The sequence below is a fragment of the Hippocampus bargibanti genome, linkage group LG13, assembly GCF_051943395.1.
Source record: "Hippocampus bargibanti isolate YZ-2025 linkage group LG13, ASM5194339v1, whole genome shotgun sequence".
NCBI classification, from domain to species: domain Eukaryota; kingdom Metazoa; phylum Chordata; class Actinopteri; order Syngnathiformes; family Syngnathidae; genus Hippocampus; species Hippocampus bargibanti.
Window position 1 is genome coordinate 11,024,824 of NC_142746.1, and position 19,642 is coordinate 11,044,465.

The window sequence follows — 19,642 nt, forward strand, 5'->3', positions numbered from 1 at the left end:
GCCGTCCCCTATACCTGTACTGCAGTGGCTCCCACCCCTTCCTCCTCTCCCTCCTCCTCTTCCTCATGTCGTTTTGTATCTTTGCATGCTCCGAACATGATGCCTTCCCATGATGTTGGTGTTGAACTGCCTGCCTTGTTGCTCACAATATGAGGTTTTCACGCTTTGGGAAGTTTCCATTAACCACCTGACTAATGCACCTGAAAAATCTCAGATTGGGGCAGCAATGTTTTGTACGAGTGTTTTAATCGGTTTATTTATCTGATTGTTTTCACTAATGAGCATGCATGTCTCTCTGGGGGGCTATTCAATCTGAATGGCTTCAGATTTTGGTGTTATTTTACATGATGACAGAGTGTGTGGACTTTGAAAACTGAACTGCACGACTTTCCACGTACAATTTGTGGAGATAAGGATTTAATTGCTCCCTAGATATTTGTGATCTGACTATTAGAGTGTGATAGAGCCCAGAGGAAAGATATTACACATCCACTTTGCCGAATCACAAATTTAAACATCCAAAACAATGTTTAAATTTGATCAGGATGTCGAGTCTTTCATCTGGGCTCACGTCGTGGAGGAGTGTGACCTTCAAGGTCTGTGGAATCGTTTTTATTTGGTTTTACTCACATCATTGATGACTGTTCCCCACAGGTAACCATGAATGACTCTGTGTGTGTGTGTGTGTGTGTGTGTGTGTGTGTGTGTGTGTGTGTGTGTGTGTGTGTGTGTGTGTGTGTGGGTGTATGTGTATTTGTGTGTGTGCGTTCGTGATGTTTTCTCTCTTCTCGTCAGTCTAATTAATGGGGAATGATACATCATTTTCAGTCCAAGAACATTGCATTCATCACACAAAGGGTCACAGCCACACCCCCTTGTACTGTATTTTCATATTTTCATTGAAAGTAAAAATGAAGATAATCTGAATCATTTTCTACCTCATCTCATAAATAAGGCGGCTGTTTCAAGCAAACTGAATAATGCTCTTCTTTTCTGAATAAAAGCAGACAACAAGAGGAGGCACTGTTCATTCCCTTGCACCCCCACTGCAAAGAAATAAGTTAATTATTGTACTGTAATTATAATTCACCTTTTCTGTCTTGCACTCATGTTTTCATGGAAGTGTCATCACAATAATTGTCTAGGTGATGATCAGTAAAGAAAGAATTAAAATCCTCTGAGCATTCATATATTACATTATTTCCTTCCCTCCCCACGATTAACATATCTGTAAATAGTTCACTGAAAATGTTTTTTTTCTTACAGCCCTTAAAGAACTAAATTAAATCACCCGCCCAGAGCTAGCATGTACCTCTAACCGTAGTTGAGAAACAAATCAGTTTAGGGTTGTTTTGTACGATTTCTATAATACCACACGATTCCACCAAAGCGTTGACTTATAGGAAAATAGTAATTTTCATCAAGGAAGTATCGTTTGATGCATCTGTTGGAAAGTAGTTTAGCCTGATTTCTTTGGATAGAAAACAATATCCCAAAGTTAATCTTCCATTGGTGAGGGTTTTGCAATTTTTTGTTTATCAATTCATGGACAAAATATAATTAACATCAGTCCGTGATTCAGATATTTTTAGGCCAGCAGAGAAGGCTTTGTAGGCCTCAACGGTCCACCACTGTCTTTGCCACATGTGGACACCAGGTCCGAAATTCAATTACCCATTGACAATTTGTGTGTGTGTGTGTGTGTGTGTGTGTGAAATGTAGTTAGGAATTAGATGCCTGTATCAGGATTCAGACTTCAGAATTTGTTATATGTTTACAGTGCAAGCAATTATTAACTTGAGGAGCTACCCCAGGGCTCAGTCCCTTACCCCCCTTGAATAGTGGTGATTAATTATCTTTATCTTTTTTCTTTTTTTCTTTTCTGAATCCAATGACCTCAAATCTTTGCCCAATCAAATATGAGGTTTTGCACAAAAATATGACCAATTAGCTCATATCAACGAATAAAACATATTTGTGTACAGAAGGGGCCCACATCCTGGACTATCATCATATTTCTTAAAATTTAATTTGTGATGAAAAAAATGCAATCTGAGAAATATATTAAATGTATCTGTTAGGGAAATCATAATTCCATTGTTGAACTTTATTTTTAGAAAACAGCACAAAAAATGCTCCAAGAAGTGTACATTTCCCCAATATTTTTTGATGAAAGCGTGTATGTACCATTCCTCTTCATTAGCCTGTGATGTTAGCGTGAGTATGAGCATCATCTCCTAAAGTTAATGAGTGCCCGGTCTGCTTTGTCTTTCCTTCTCTAGCATCCTCATCAACCCTGGCAACCATGTCAAGATGCAGGAAGGAACGCTGGGATTTTTTATCGCCAGCGATGCTAAAGAAGTGAAGAGGTGAATGGCGATGACTCGCTGCTGGGCCCCAAGCGAGTTAGTAATCGTGTCCTCAAACTGCATACTTTTCTTTTCAGAGCATTTTTCTATTGCAAAGCTTGTCACGATGACATCACTGACCCCAAGCGGATCAAAAAGTGTGGCTGCAAACGATGTGAGTATCCCAGCCTTTATATGGTACCCTCCCGCCCTCACTTTCGTACCTCTCCCTCCCTTCCCTCCCTCTCATTCCCCTACATGTCGTCTGTTTGCTACTTTTTAAACTCTGCTATTACTCCTCCTATTGTGTCACTGCTCCTCAATACTGTGGTTGGTTTTAAAATAAATAAACGCTCAAAAGGTGACTTATATACAGTATCATCCATTATAGTATGGTATGATCATCAGTTATATATTTCTTAATACATGCTTAGTTCTGGTCATCTTTTTAGTTACGTATGTCCTTTAAACATAGTATTACTCCACTCATATATTATATATATTGAACACATTAATGAGACAAATAATGGAAATTATGTAATTTACAGTAAATTATTACAGAGCATGTATATAATATAATTCTATATAATAAATATAAATACAGTTACAATATATCTTTTTAGGTTCTGGTTTGGGAATTTAATGTATTAAAAACATAACTACACATTTCACTAAAGGTAGTGCATCAATATGAATACATAGTCAGAAAAATTACATTGGTGATAAAAAGCAGCGTTGTAAAATAGGCTCACTAATATCTGCTTTTCTCTATGTCACAATTCATCAGTAAATCATCTGCCCTGCCCACTAAGCTGGCTAACCTAACCACACTTCATTTAGACAGTCACCAAAACAAAATAAATATGTTCATATTTGGTTCTCTTCTGTTGCTTTTTCCCCCCATCTATGTTTCTTTATGACCAGTGACACACTCTTTCATGTATTTCCTCCCCTTGCTGCCATTGGAAAACACCACTTAATTTTAACTACTCACTGCTAGTGATTTATTGTGAGTAAGAATAAAAAAAAATCGGTGTCCGACTATTCAAAGTGTTCCGATATATCTCCTCCCTTCCTCAGCAAATAGTCCACTGTATCTATGTTGCATGTAACAGTGTAGCTTCTGCATCCCACTCCTCGCCTCCCATTTTGACACTGTGCTCAAACCAGCAGAAGCGAGACTGCTCATCACTGCTCCATTCAACTGGTGCTCTGACTAGGTTTCTACAGGCAACGGTAGAGAGTGTGATCCCCTGACCCCCCGCCTCCCCCCCACACACATTCAATAAACACCCTTATAGCGACACACTCCAGCAAATGTAATGCACGTGTGAGATGTGAATTCAAAAGGCCCTAAACTGAGGTTTAAATGTGTCAGAGGAGGTTTTTGTGTGTTATCGTGCTGTGTGGGAACTTCAAATCCTACGAAGCACTAACCCCACAAAAAAAGCATCCAACTTTTCAAAATACAATCAAAAAATCTGGACTACCCTTTAGCCCACTTCCATGTGATCCCAGAATTTTTTTAGGTCAGTTTCATCGTCATCGATAGCCACTAGATGGTACTGTCGTGACAGGAAATAAAGCCCACCCTTTGAATTCGGTTCAGCAAAGCAGTATGAAGCACATGGATACTTAAAATGAAATCACATTTTGATTGCTGATGACAATTATGAGCTCAGGCTGGATTGACACTGCAAGTTCACGACAACATCACACAGGTGCACACTCCTTTGGGTGATTCGCAGCAGGGCGCAATCTCGATCCAGGGGGTTCACTCTTGTGCAAATATTACATACAATCTCGTTGGCCTGGGCTTACTCCTGACATTTAATTCAATCCGTGTCACCCCGAGGCTGCTCATTTTCCTAATTTAAGGTGACACGGTATGTCAAACTCTCTTTTTAAATGCTTGTATTCAAACAAGTGGCTCTGTGGAAGGTCTGCCATTAGTTATAACGTGTTGTCAGTCACTAACCTATGCTCACTTACTATTGAAGTCATTGTTTTCATAAATATTTGCTGGACATGGACTTAGAATCAGAATCATCTTTATTGCCAAGTATGTAGGACACACAAGGAATTTGTTTCCGGTAGAACACGCTGCACTAGTATCGTCGTCAAAAAAAACTGCTAAGTGGCACTATACAGTTCCATTTTGGCTACTGTTGTAGAGTCCATCAGTAAAAAAAAACTAAAAAAAAAAAACACACACAAAAACAATCAAACAGGAAAGAGAGTACGGCAGTAACTGAAAGTACCTTCCTGCGGTACATGACGGCATCTCCTCATTCCTCTGTATGAAGTAGTTCATTCCACGACATTGATTGAAACCGCATTGTGTCTAAAGCAAGGACCTTAATTTGAATAAGACTGGAATTGTCAGACAATTGTAAACACACAATACCCAACATCAAAATGTCAAATGTCGGACGTGAACACTTGCTGCGTTTAAGTGACGCCAGTGTTTATGCTTTGTGGGATCTCGATTCAAAGTGAACCCGATTCAAATCTGATGATATCTGATTTCAAACCTCAGTGTTTTTCCCACGGCAACAAGAAATAGCGATTATTTCACTTTAAAGTGTCAATCCAGCCTAACTCAACATCCTCTAGGCAGATATCTACTTATTTGTGCAAAATCAGAAGACCTTTCCACCATGTTTGCGTTTTGTTCTCCATTGCTCCACAACACACTTACCATGTGTCAATTTTCATTGGACCATAACATACGTTGACTGAGGTCCCGCTGCCCCATCCCCACTCCAACCCCCGAGTGAAAACTCTGAAGTTCAGAAGTTCCAGCATGACCTGATAGCCTTGCTGCTCTTGTCTGCCATTCCCCTCCAAACTGCTTCATGGCTGTGAACAGTTAGTTATCTTTGCACCTTCCCTACTTGCCCCTAAGACCCAAATGACTTTTTTTCTGCATGTTCCGGAAGCCCACATGCATGCACGGCACGGGAGGACACCGGTCCCTGAAAACCTGCATTCCCCATTCTCTCCTTGGCCAGGAAATATATGATTTCATTCGGTGATGTTATTGTCGGGAGTCCGTCAACATCAAGTCAAAGATGCCCGCAAGTGTCAAGGCGCCAGACGGTATTAGGCGGCTGTCAGTTTGCACCTGGCCAATGAGAGAATTGGGAGCGAGGGACTGTTGGTGCACAGTCACCGCAATCTCGAGACGCCGCGCAGGGGACTTTCACTCCCGCTTCCCTCGGGGTTCAGGGCTTCACACACAGGCTGACCAGATAGAAGCTTAACGGCATTTCAGCTGCAAGAGTGTTTTGGGTCTATTGGTGCTCATGATATGTTGTCATTGAGTACATGTACTTGAGTTCATTACTACTCTCATACTATAAATTGCTGGACAACGTTATCTCTTTTTGGGGGAGGGAGTTACAAACAGGCTTACACATCATGCTTACATTACCCAAACAGTGCAATTGCTGTCATTGTTCCTTCGCTACATCTATTCTTTCAGGATTTTATAGGTTAAATGTAAAACTATTTGCAGATTTTTTTTATTCTTATTTTTTTAAGTTAGCATCATCAGTGCAAGACACATAAGGCAATTTCTGCATAAAATATGCCATTAACCACTATAATTACTGTAATATAACACAGATCAACTTAAATGTAATGAAAGAACACCAAAAATGCTATCCATCAAAATGTCCACTGAAAAGCCAATGCACTGTTTTTTTTCTCTTTTTTTTCAATTGATGATCAGTAAACTCATTAGTATTTCAAATTTGAAGAATGGCGAAAAAGCATTTGGACATGCTTTTTGTTTTTTACAGATATGTTTATGAATATAATAATCATTCCATCACATGCTTTTAATAACAGGCAGCCATTGCGTGCCGGGCACCACTGTAAAAAAATGTTTACCTTTCTATTTATGTTTTGTTTTTCAATAAGAAGACATAAGCATTCATATAAACACATGACATAAAATAAACACACACTCAACAACACATAATGTACATGAGAGTGAAGCTTCCCTTTGGGCATGGAGCAGTGAAACTTCGTTTGTGCAAACGACAGCATGAGTTGGCACGTGCGTCCCGCCCATAGAATAGTGCCATGCCTTTTTTGGACCGAGGCGCTTCCGTAGCGCTGCTGCATGATGGGATACAGGTACGTGCTCCGCTCTTCTCAGACCCACCGGTTTGCAGGATGTCAATGTAAAATGTATGACAAGTTTGTTTGAGGTTTGCTGCAGAAGACATTGCTAAGCCTCCCCTCCCCCCAATACCCCACCAGAATGCCTCCCCCCTCTTTGTCCTCACCCTCTTCCCACCCTTATGGTTTTGCCTTATTGACCTGTTTCAGCCTTAGCATTCAGCTTGACCCCCTGAACTACCGCAATTAATACATTTGTGACTTAAATTTGATGGGGTAACTGAGTCACTACAAAAGCTTGGCGAAAACGGAGTATGAATTTTACAAAATTGGACATATTCCACACACGGGGGGTCAAGTCTGCTAAGACCTGCACATTCTGATGAAGTGACCTTCCGACTTCCTCCCTGGATGAATATTTTCTCCTCTTGCCATTAACCTGCTGCTTCTCCTCTCCTCTCATCCTGACACGTGACTGTAGCCAAGATGTCCGTCTACAAGCGAATGAAACTGGCATGTTGTTTTGATTGCGGCCGTTCAGAGCGAGACTGCTCTTGCATGTCAGGCAGTGTACATAGTAACATGGACACCCTTCAGAGGGCCTACCCACTTTCCTCTGTGTCTGTTCATGATTGCACAACCACGTTACGTGCCTGTAAGTGACACCGCCCAATACATGCTGTTACGTGTCGTCTGTGACGTGCGCTTCCATGTGTGTCGTTACCATACGCTGCCGTAACGTGTCGTACACGTGTGGACACATGTTGTCGTGACGTCGTCCACGTGCTATGGTGGTTTTGTTACCCGGTGTAAATGTGTAGTTGTGACATAAGTCACATTCACATTATTTTACTTTGCTTAAATGTTGATCACTGTTTTTCTGGCAATTTTTGACAGTAGCTAGCTAGCTAGTGGTGACTATCTGTCGGTTTGTCTGTCTCTGTCCATCTAACATTCTACCTTTCACGCTATCTAATAATCTATCTAAGGGTTAAATAGATGTTCTTTAGTACATTCAGCTTCATCTCAGCTGTGTAGTTCATTCTATTTTTAAGCCTGTAACATCGATCTGTCCATCCACCCTTGCTAGCTAGCACTCTCTCTACCCATGTTTTTTTCCTGGCTCACTTATTTATCTCTTTTAATCATGTTGTTTCACTCAGTGTATCGTTTGTTTTGGTGGGTGCGTTGTGTTGTGGCTCTGTGGTGCTGCTGTATTGTATAGTACTGTAGGTGACCCGCTGGCTATCGCATGCTGCATTTCATCATGCAGTTGTGTGATAATAATCACGAGATTGACTGTTGTGTTTTGATGATTTAAAGGTTAGATGAACCCATGAAGAGTAGATACATTGTTTTGTTTGAACAAATTTACTGCAATGTGATGATTTTCTGTTCTTATTATAAGCTATACATTTGGTTTAACATTCCCTGAATTCACTTTTTTTAAGTCTGTTTTTTTGTTTCTGTTGGCATTGTCTTTATTTCATGTTTTCGTTGACATAATTTAAATGAAAGTTTTAGGCCACTGAAATAAGATTATCGGTCCAAATTTGTGTTGAAATATTTCTACTCTTACAAATCATAGTTGGTTCACACTGTCTATCTCCGTGTTTGAACATGTTTGAACAATATGATCATCTAAGAGAACACAAGCAGAAGCAAACTAAGTTCATGGCGACAATGCAATTGCACGAAGGTTTGTGGGTGAATCGCCTCCCTGCAGCTTGATCTTGAGTGGGTTGGAACTAGTAAATTGTCTGTCAATTAAACATGGCAGCAGTAGGCCTGGGTATCAAAGCCTGGGCCTCAGACGTGCAGATCTGATTTCCTCCTCAGCATTCTCCCAATGTCAGGCGACTCAGCCTAGATTAATGTCAAACGTGCCATGATGAGTTTCGTTTGGCCCCATGCACTATGGTACTGTGTTGCTATCCCTTGGTACCAATTACTGGCCATTACATGGTTACTGATCTCATTTCTCCCTTGAGCCCCCTGTTGGATTTCAGAAAAGCCAAGCCCAAAAGCAATTCCTCGGATTTCTACCCCCTCTTCCCGCCTTTCCTCTGAACAAAGTTTTACCAAAGAAGTGCTTGTTAAGTCAAGGATTACTGGATTTCCTCTCTCCATTTCCTGTTCTTCATTCAGCGACCAGATAAGACATCTTTAAACATCAGAATCAGAATCATCTTTACATGATGACTTCATAACCTGTTGTCCATCTGGACTAGATTTCTTTAGCTGGAATATTTTTTACTTCTAACACTATATGGATATTTTTTTCAGTTGTTGTTGAAACTTGTGATCTTTGCGGGTTGCCAGTTTTTGGGTTTGAAAGTGTATCTTAATATGAGCTTGTCATTGCAGTCTCTGGTCTATTGACCACTGTCCACCATTTGTTGAGATACAAAAGGAGATGATATAAATGATATAGACAATACAAAAAAAGTCTGGATGGGGAACAAGGAGTGTGGTACACAGTAATGATATTTGGCCCGATCCAAGCCGATTCCGTGACCTTCCAGTGGGGCGTAACAACATGCATCTTCCCTCTCTCTGTGCTTCTACATCTCATTGCTGGAGACCTTATCTCTCCTGACACCGAAATTATGTTTTCATTTTCCGAGCCCTGCTGGTCTGTCACCAAACTTGCCCTGACAACTTCTATCCACCAGGCAGACTTGGAAACAACCCCCTCCAACCAACCTCACTCTTCCCGACGCTTTCTTGCGACGCCCGTGATAGCTAGCCAGTTAGTCTGCCGCATTGGTTGCGCGAGTAAATTGCTACAGACAGATGCCAGGGTCGCTTTTGGTTGTTCCATGAGGATCTGTGTCAGAGGCCAGCCTTGGGCGCTCATTGTGACCTTTTGTGATGGAAGAGACGCTGAGTCGAGAGTGTCAGCCACGTCCAGTTGAGTTAAAGTGCCCCCCATGTTTGTTCAGTATCTCCTGAGTCATGGTCGCGTGTGATCACGAGTCGTACACAATGACGAAGCATTTGGAACACATAGCCATCTGAAAATAGATGTGGCTAGTTTAGTATGCTAAACACAAGCATCGAAACCATCACAGGTTTAGCATTTGCTTTTTAGATGCAGAATTGAACAGAGGTTGAACATTGCTGCCTTTGGCACAGCATTCCAGAGTTAGACAAATGCTAGACAGCAACAGCCAGAGCGTCTGGTGTGGTGCAGTCTGACCATTTAAATATTGTCGTCTCGGATTTACAGAGAAAGTGGATTCATTACCCCAATTCTGTATCTATACAAAGCAGTTTCAGAAAGGCTGTGTAAAAGGGCAATCACTATATTAAGGATTGGCATCATAAGCAATACTTTGGTTTGATTGTGCTGCGTTGGTTGCTGTTGATTTATGCTCATCTAGTTTGCTGTCTAAAGAAGTCTACACTTTTAACTGAACGAAATATGTCTTGTATATAAACTCCATCTTATTGAGAAAAAATGTAAATTGGTGACACAAAAACACACAATATTCTGCGATTTAAAAATAATATTGTGGGATGTTTAGAATTTCATCAGAAGCCCATCTCCAAAAGATATCAGTTTTCAAAAAGAGACTGCAACCATTTTTCATCGTCTCTCATTGTCCCACAGATTTCACAAAGCATTTGTCACATTCAAGTGTTTTCTGATTGCTTTTTTTTCTCCCAAAATGTTATTTTTAGTTCTTTACGTTTCAATGTAGATGAAGCAAAGCACATCCTACAATGGACACATCATTTCATTTCCCCCATCCCCTCTTCTTGTGCCACATTCCACAATCATCCCCACTGTTTTTTTTGTCCTTTGTTGTGATCCCAATTGATTCCCATTACTCCGTCGCATGCATAAACTGTATGTTATTTCCTTCACTTCATTTCCATGCTGCACTCTTACGTTCATGTCTTTTATTTGCTAATGTGTGCTACACTGCATCCTTTCTCCCCCCTCCGTGTGACCTGCCACTTGTCTTTGCATTCTCCTCAGCCAAATATAAGTATAATGGATATGTCAGATCACGTAAGTGTGCTTCTCTGTCCTTCCCCGTTTTTGCCTTATAGGCCTTAAATATAACACAATTAGTACTGTCGGTTTCCTTCCTGCCTACTGTTTCCTTAGCATGTGACCTTATCGTCTTGTGACTTTAAGTCCGAGTGTTTATTATAACAATGTTACCACCACTGTAACTCCGAAAACATGGTTATATTGATTAGAATTCTAAATAATGATATTTTTAAAATATCTTGACAGTAGATTGTAAATCTAGAATAACAATTTGTGATGTGATGTACGCCAAATGGCCTTTTTTTGTTCAATGCCAGACAAAATGCATAACCACTTGTAGTTGCACGAACCGTTCTTTTTTTGTTTTTGTTTTATTTTTGTATTGTGCTGCATGTAGCAGCAGATGGCGGTACAACACCAGGGAACAGTGGAAGCCAAAAAGAGACTGGCGTTCGTTTCAAAGCTGATTGCAATTTAGGTAAATAATTGTTACTTCTGATGAAGAAAAATATTATATATATATATATATATATATATATATATATATATATATATATATATATATATATATATATATATATATATATATATATATATATATATATATATATATATATATATATATATATATATATATATATATATATATATATATATATATATATAGTATGTGTATACCATGCACGTTCATGTGTCATTTCATTTGACCTTTTATAGAGAATAGCTGTTTCAGGTGTTTGTTTACGCTTGAAGTACTGTATGCCTAAATTATTTCATGTTAGTCAGCACATCCCTTTGATATGTGTATATATTTTCACTGAACTGTAACAAAAGCATTGGCAAAGGCAAGGTGAAAATATATTTTATTGGTACACAGGCTCAATGCCGATGACCAGAAACCACTTGCCGGCGCAGGCAATGCGACAAAGACAAAAAGCCAAATTTCCCTCACATGCTAAAGTCAACATTTTCCGTTGTTCTGTATCCATTTGCACGCAGTGCAGGAACATCATGTGATTAACATTTCGGGAAGGGACAGTTGCCGTCTGCCTTGTTCAGAAAGCACAGTGGAGCTGCCAAGGCGGTTGAGCGCATTTTAATGCTGTACATGTTTGACAAGGGCCAGATGAATCCAGGAGCTATCAGTGGCATCCCGTAAATCAAGGAGGCAGCTGACTGCTGGGATAAACGTCTGTTTATCGCCCAGGGCCACCCACGCATGCTCTGTCCTCCAAAGGGACCAACCAGCCACCCTCCCACCCAAGGCAGGAAAAGGCCTCTCCCGGCCGACTTTACAAGCAGATATGACTCGTGTCCCTGCCTTGCTTGCCTGTGGAGAGCCTTGACCCCTTTAGTACATGTGATTGTCTGCAGAGTATGTGACAATTTCTTGTCTTATTAAAAGCAAACAGGATGCCACGGGACAAACGGGAGGACAGACGCCATGCACAATTTTAATCCAAAGTGGTCCCTTTCCCGTGTCGAATGTTTTTAAACGAGTCTTATCAGAAATTATTAGTTGCCGGTGTCTATGTTGAGATGACAAGACATCTGACTGGCTTGAGCCAAGCTTGCGTGTCTCCTGCGCTTTTGTTCCAGCGCGGCCCTTGTAATTAATTCATGTTTGTCGCAAACGTAAAATAAATATCGTCACGTGAAGCCAGATGAAAAGACGACATGGAACGTGGAATCATGAAGATATGATTGAGCTTTTAGTGTCTGCTTATTTTAGTTTAAATATTCTTGTCAGATAGTCAAATGATCTTTTTTTTCTTTTTATAGTGAATATAAAGTTGTACCTATCAGTGAATGCATTTTTCTTGAAATGCCAGATAAAACAATGTGATTAATTGAACAGATAATGTCAATGTGTCCATTTACAATTGCTAATCCAAAAGCATCCAGAAGACGTTTTTCTTACACTTTGTATTGTTCATTGTTTGACAGTCACGGATGACGTTAGACCGTCTTTTCAAAACCGATCCGTTAAAACCAGCGGCTGCCCTTCCACTGCGATCAACTCAAACACTTTCTCACCCGACGCCCTGCAAAGCAACCAGGACGCCTCAGTTAAGCCAGGCGCCATCCATGTCCCGCTTGTTAATAACCGTAAAGGAAGTCTGCTTCCCACGGGCCCGACGCCTGCGGCTCGCCATTCCAAACTGCGCCTCAGTATCTCGGTGCCAGAAGATGCCAGAACCCTGGCGGAGAATCGGCTGAACCGGGCCCGCAGTCTGCCGGTGAAATACCGCTACCACCCCAGTAATGCCATGCTGCACAGTCACGGTAGCCACTGTAGGTTGCCCCCCGCCCTTTAGCAGGATGAATCAGTCAGTAGTCTGCCTGTGCTCTTTGCTGCATGACGGTTCACTCCGCCTGGGCTGCTTCTCTTGTCCTCCTTGCTTTGTTGTACAGAATTGCCTGAGTGTGACGTCTGAGCAGTGGATCAGGCTGAGGGGTTGTGAGTAGCCCGGAGCTTGGAGACTGAGCTTTGGGTGTTGAAATAAAATTGTCGTTACAATTGTTCTACTTACTAGGGATGGGCAGTCAAAGAACTAATCTTGACTGTTTGGGATTTATTTATTTATTACACTTTGCATACACACACACACACACACACACACACACACACACACACACACACACACACACACACACACACACACACACACACACACACACACACACACACACACACACATATATATATATAAAATGTCAACTTTTTTTGACGCATGATCTAAAGGGTATGGAGAAATAGTAAGATACTAACTTTGATGGTTCAGAATGGTCCAAAACATACTGTTTCAATCATCTGTGTTTCAACCCGTTTAGGCAGCAAATAATAATAATAATAATAATAATAATAATAATAATAATACATTTAATTTATAAGCGCCTTTCAAAACTCTCAAGGACACTTTACAGTCAAACTAGCTGGGTCTGACTAAACTTCTGGGTGCTTCCAAATAATGGAAATGCATTGCAACTGCATAGTGTTGTTGATCCTGCCCATCCTTAGTATGTCCTCTAACTCTGATCTTGTTTTGTGTGATCCTGAATGAAAGTAACAATTTGATGTGCAGCAGCAGGTGACACAAAGTCATCAAAAAATAGACCACTTTTAGCCCATGAAGTCTAACACGTTGAGAAATTCCATCTGTTTGGAATTGGCAGGCTGTCTTTGTGTCCTCTGGTTTGCCGTAATGTCCGCTGGTGATATTGATTTCTAACCCAAGGACTAATACAGGTGTGCAGTGGTGCAGCCAGAAGAGTATCTAACAGTCCCGTCCAAGCTCTTAAATGCAAACAGTAGTAGATCAGACTAGGGCTGGGCCTGACCTCACTCCAGCTGCTCTTCCTTTTCCTTTCATTCGAGAAAACTCTTTCAAAGTGCTTACGAGCAAAGTGTCAACCCCCCAAAATGGAATATTTAATCTTTCTCGGATCATTAATTCTCAAGTTAGTCCTGACCTTCGTCTGCTGGAGGGTTATTTGTCCTTACTAGCCGCTTCTGACATGTCTAGCCCACTAATTCATCTCTCCCCACCCTGTTAGTGTGTCCTTCACAACGTCTGTGGAGTGTTCTCTTGGCATGGAGGTAGACCAGTAGAAGAGCCATTTTTTTCTGCGTTAGAACTGGAATATTGGGCCATACAGGCTCTTTTCAAAGAGTCCCAAAAAGAAGCTAACATCAGGATCCATCTCTATATAGCTCTCTTTACTGTTTCTCATTGTCATTGCTTTTGCAAACGATCCACTGACAATGACAATCTCTACCATTATATGGCAATTAATGGTGTAGGTAGGTGCGGTCATTCTGATGCAGACTGCTTAAGGTCCAAAAAGAACCCTGTGCATAAACGATGCAGCATTGCAAAAATGTCGTCATTTTCAGGTCAATTGGTTTTTCTCCAAGGTTGTCTCCTGCCTTAAAGATCCCCCCCCCCCATTACTAATAATGTATCTTGTTTTCTTCAAGTTCTTAATTTACCCTTTGTTTTCTGTTCACTTTTTGTGGTGTATGATCCGATTGAGTGTTGACATATTTTTTTATTTTCATGTCAGGTCCAGCTCACTTCCCCATCCATCTCTATCTCTGTTCTGACACTGTGTGCGTGTGTTTGCAGTCGAAGACGAGCATCCGTCAACGCTCTCACCCAAAAAAAAGCAGCGCAACGGAGGGATGCGAAACTCACCCAACTGCTCTCCCAAAATGATGAGGTAAGAGACGCTTGCCTTCGCCTCACCGCCTTCAAACGGAGGAGAAAGACAGATGCAGGGGAGTAGAGGGAGGGATGGAGAGACAGCAGACACTTCAGAGGTGACGCTGCTGACAACGGGCGGTTGGGTGGCAGGCGGGCGGGTGGGAGGCGTGAGCAGAGTCGAAAGAAAAATGTGCCTTAATAGGCTGAGGCTGTTTAGGTTGGGACACTGTTAATGACAGAGCTCAAATCATGTTTCTGTCACAAAAAGACGCCGTCAAGGAATCGTTTGAAATGCACAAAGACCCTCCTTGGCCGCCTTTAAAGTCTTAACTGTCACCTCCTCAGGTCAGGTCGATATGTAGTCCTTAAACAATGCTGACACTAATGACACCGGCGGCCAATCAGAAAGACGCGCATAGTTACTTTGCCCCGAGGCTACCTCTTTATTGTCGGAACCCCTGTGAGTTCTGTTTCTGGTACTTAACGACCTTATGCGTGCTGTATTGCCACAATTAAATATGAATTCAAATATTACCTTCCTTTTATCCTGTCCTGTGCGATTACATTTCTCTTAATTGATTTTGAAGGATAAAAGGGCTAAGGTATTCATGCTACAAGGCGAGGGTTAGCGGGATGACAGTGCGGCAAAACAGAGAGGCTCTCCGTGGCGAAGATTTAACAGGACAGGAACACTCATAGCGAGTATGCTGGCTGTGTCTTCATGATGGAGAGGTGAGACTTCTGTGGTTCAAGACATTTGACAAGTTGTCAGTATTTATCAAGTAAGAGACTGGACAATCGAATGAGACCAAATACAATGTCTTCATTTACAGTAACGATGCCCATTTTCATAGGTGTATGAATTATGCCTCGCCAAAGAAATAAACACAATTGAAGCAGAACCTCGGTTTTGGATATGAATATGGTCATAAAAGCACGACTCAAACCACATTAAATGAAATTCAAAGCAACATGACCGATAGGTAGTAATGTACATTCAGTTAATCAGTTCCAGACTCACAAAAATATTGACAATATACATATATCATTGAATATTTTCTTTCGTGCATTCAAAAAAATATATTTATACATGACTATCATACTGGAGAAAAATAGCAGTTAATATCACGTTTACCTCTATAGTATACAGTTGAAGAAAGTTTGATTGATTGAAGGAAGGGAAATGTGTGTGTCTTTTTTACAAATTTTAATTCATGGAGTGTTTATCAACCTTTTTTTATTGCTTTCATTTGTAACTTTCCGTCGACTCAACAGACGGTCAGGCATATTCCACAATGAGTATTTCAATCCACACATCATGTGAAAACAAGACTTATTGCTCCCGCTTATTTTCCCCTTAAATTGTTGTTTGTGTCGGTCTTCCTCCCTCAGGCAGCATCCTTCCCACTGTGCTAGCAAATCTATAGATGTTATTTATTTATATGTTATATATTGTACTTTTATGCCTCCCCCTCATTTCTCCATTGAACGAGCACTTAATAAGCCACCACACTTGCCAAAACCATTAGGCAAACACGAGTGGTAGCCTTTAGTAAGTCTTGTTTGAGATGCCCTTGCTCGGAGGGAGAAGGCTGCTACAAAAACAAGTTGATCCTGGCAGCTATCCAGCAAAAGTTTGTTTAGTTTGCCAACATTTTAGCACTCGAGCATTTCTTCCTCTTCCTTGTTGGCTTTAAAGATGGTCCCCTTTTGCCATCTAATATATGAGATGCCTCTTGGCTTTGATCTCACAGAGATAATCATTTGCACAAGTTACTTTCTCTGTTTGGAAGCGGCTTCAAAGCAGCGTGAAAGTTTTCTCTGCTTTAGGGATGCTTCGGTGTTCTGAAGGCTCTTGGGTACTACCATGACAGGTCCTCTGTTATAGGTATAGATGTTTTCTCCGAGTCTTAGCCCACAGCACAACATCAAATTACCCATCGCAGCACAAGCCCCCCCCCCCCACCCCCTTTCCCACGGCTGCCCTTGTCAACATATAACAGCATTTATATTAAACAGTTGTGCTTTACAAGGTGGCTTTTTATGCACAATGAAAAGTGATTGTTTGAGGTAGCCGTAGGGATGCTTTATTCTACAAGCAAGGAAAGAGGAGGAGTGGTGGGGGGGATGCGGCAAGAGAGCGAGCATACGTAGCGAGTATGGTTTTTACAGGACTCGCTGCCCGAAGGCCTTTGTAAATAAATAATGATCAACAGATTGGCTGTGGGCTTTTGAAAAGCACGCCTTTGTCAGTTTTCATGATGGGGAACATTTTCAAAGTGCGAAGCTGCCTTCGCAGTCAGCCAGGGTGGCATTGGGGGAGCGGCAAACCCATCCCCAGTTTGTGACTGCAGAGTGTTGCAATGGAATAAATCAACTGTTTGAAATACTTGCTGAAGAACAGAGGGAGGGGAAGACACTTGGTGTGTGGGTGTGGTGGGTGGGAGCACACAAATAAAGGAAATACCTGACCTATATAAATTCTTATGTCATGAAATACTGAATTGTCCAGTGAGGCAAAATTATCAAAATCATTCTCTTCCCAAAAAGGTGTATTTATTCAGGCAAAATTTGAACTAAAATGATACCATGCTCCTCCTAAACCAGAGACGGTCATCTTAATTTGGCTCATCCGTTTTAGTCCAATGACGGGTGTATCAGATTTACAGCTAAATCCAGATCCTAAAACTTTGACACTTTCAATGTCATTTTAAAGTGAGGAGATGGGATTTTCTAGATCTGCAGCAAATTGTCAAATGGTTGCCTAAACTAAAATAATGTACAGTAGATCCAAATACTGTATATATTTATTTCAAATTGAGTAGACAACTACAGTACTTCAAAATAGATCTAAATCGGGAAGATACTACTTTATGCAGCCTTTGACAACAATTTTCTTGAAAAACTTTGCCATACATTTTTATGTGTATGTAGGAGTCTTTTATGACAAGACAATCTGGATATCATCAGAAATGTTTATAAAGGTGATCTTTAGACCTAAAAAAAGAACATGAAATGGTAAACACATGGAAACAATGGATTAAATTTAAGCAATACATGTAAACAAACATTCAAACATATAGCACATTAACATCAAGCACTCCCTATCATTTACCCAACAAGGCACATTTTGTCAAATACCTTTCACAACTACCAAGTGCAACATGACAATTCTGACACATTTCAAAACTAAAAGCTCCCAAAAAACTTCCCACACCTCTAAGACATTGTTAGCACAAGTATCTTTTTACACCCACAAATGCAACTTATACTTTTCAAACCTGAGAGCACAAAATAAAGTCCATGAAAATGTAAAAAAATGTCATAAAAAAAACCAACAAAAGAATTACACATTAACATTCACATGAACATTTCAGACCGAAAAAGTGTACCGCAAAACTTTCATAAGTTTCAAAAAGCAAACCAAATCAGCCAAATATTTTATTTAATTGTATTTATTTTTTTATCATTTTAAAAACAATTGAGTCTCCACTCACATACTCTTCAACATCAAATCATTTGCATTGACCGGGCGGTGTCATTTCCCAGCAGTCTCTCCCCATGTGTCACCTCGTTAACGAGGTGTGCATTGTCACCACTGCATTAACACCATCTTTGCAATCCTCTGTGATGGGGTTGCGAGTGACGTCGCACATCCAAATCGGCCCAAAAAAACCCAGTGTCATCTGGAACCGATTTCCCCTGGGCGTGGCGACCCTGTTTCTTTTGCCTGAGCCTGGGGGGAAGGTTCAAGTTGAGGCAGGGAGAAGGCAGAGGGGAGGTTGAGGAAGTGTGCGGCGTCGGTGACAGGCTGCCAGTCACAGCGCTGACAGCTGGGTGAAAGATAGCTGTCTTGACACACAGGAAGAGAGCGAGCGAAGAGAAAGGGAGGCGGAGGCATGCGCCAGTCAACCCCAGTGAGGAGGCGAGCGATGCCGAGCAGATTGAAGTGACGGCGGTGCCGCGTCGGAGGTTGATTGGCGCAATACGCAGCTCCGAATGAAAGATTCAGGCTGAGTGTAAAAACTGTCAGTTTTATTATGACCTGCACTAACTGATAGAGGGAAGCAGAGAGGCAGGCGGGTAATTGACGACTTGCTTTTTTCCCTGTTCGGTTACTTTGCGGCAAAGCAAATGGAGAGTGAAAAAGTTTCACCATCAAAGCCTCGTTAGTGAATGACAGTGCCGATGCATGATAGATGGGGTGGTGATTTGAATGAGAGAGAGATGTCAAATTCCCCAGCTGTTTCCTCCAATATCATTTAAATTTATAACTTCACATTTACATTTAGTTCAATATATGTAGACTTGAACCTGAAATATACATTGATCGTATTTCTGAGATTTTAACTCGGAGCCGATGCACGTGTTTCATATTCACACACCACTTGTAGTGAATTTCAGTTGCAAGGCACAATTGCAAAAAAGTAGCATGTGGTTCATGGGGTAAAGTCTTGTACCATTTGGTGTCAAATCAGAGAGAAAAAAAACAAAAACCCAGTTGTACAAATTGAAATCTTAGAGGATTGCTTTGGTATTATTATTGTATTTTCTGGTGTGTAAGGTGCACCCAAAAGATTTGATTTTCTTCGAACGATGACCCTTTGCCTTATACGCTTTGTCAGAATCAGAATCAGAATACCTTTATTCGTCCCACAATGGGGAAATTTGCAAATATTTTATATATATTTAAAGTAATTTTGAACCACAAAGGATTACTCCAATTCCCCGAGTAGAAGTCCTGCGTAACCCCAACCTCTTCTGTAGGATTCTGTAGGATTATGATGTGGTGTGCCTTATAATGGAAAACTTTTATGTATTGATATACAGTATTATATTTGGAAAACTTTTTTTCATTCACTGAACGTGTGCCTTATAGTCCTTTTCCTTTCGGCTTTTCCCTTTCGGGGTCGCCACAGCGAATCAATGTCCTCCATCTATCCCGGTTT

At 41.0% G+C, this 19,642-nt stretch overlaps 1 protein-coding gene across 13 annotated transcripts in view; it reads left to right on the forward strand.

The window, feature by feature from the left end:
* The window catches only part of LOC148889303 (calcium-activated potassium channel subunit alpha-1a), a 150,995-nt gene that overhangs the window by 105,727 nt on the left and 25,626 nt on the right, over positions 1 to 19,642 (forward strand). For 6 of the 13 annotated variants that reach the window (XM_089011872.1, XM_089011874.1, XM_089011873.1 and 3 more), the window contains 3 exons: positions 2,283 to 2,369; positions 2,447 to 2,523; positions 14,616 to 14,709. In XM_089011872.1, the coding sequence (XP_088867998.1) occupies positions 2,283 to 2,369; positions 2,447 to 2,523; positions 14,616 to 14,709 (258 nt within the window). Of the gene's footprint in view, positions 1 to 2,282; positions 2,370 to 2,446; positions 2,524 to 6,960; positions 7,135 to 10,467; positions 10,501 to 10,882; positions 10,964 to 12,432; positions 12,781 to 14,615; positions 14,710 to 19,642 lie in introns of all 13 variants that reach the window. The other 7 variants (XM_089011869.1, XM_089011870.1, XM_089011871.1 and 4 more) reach the window with 4 other exon arrangements.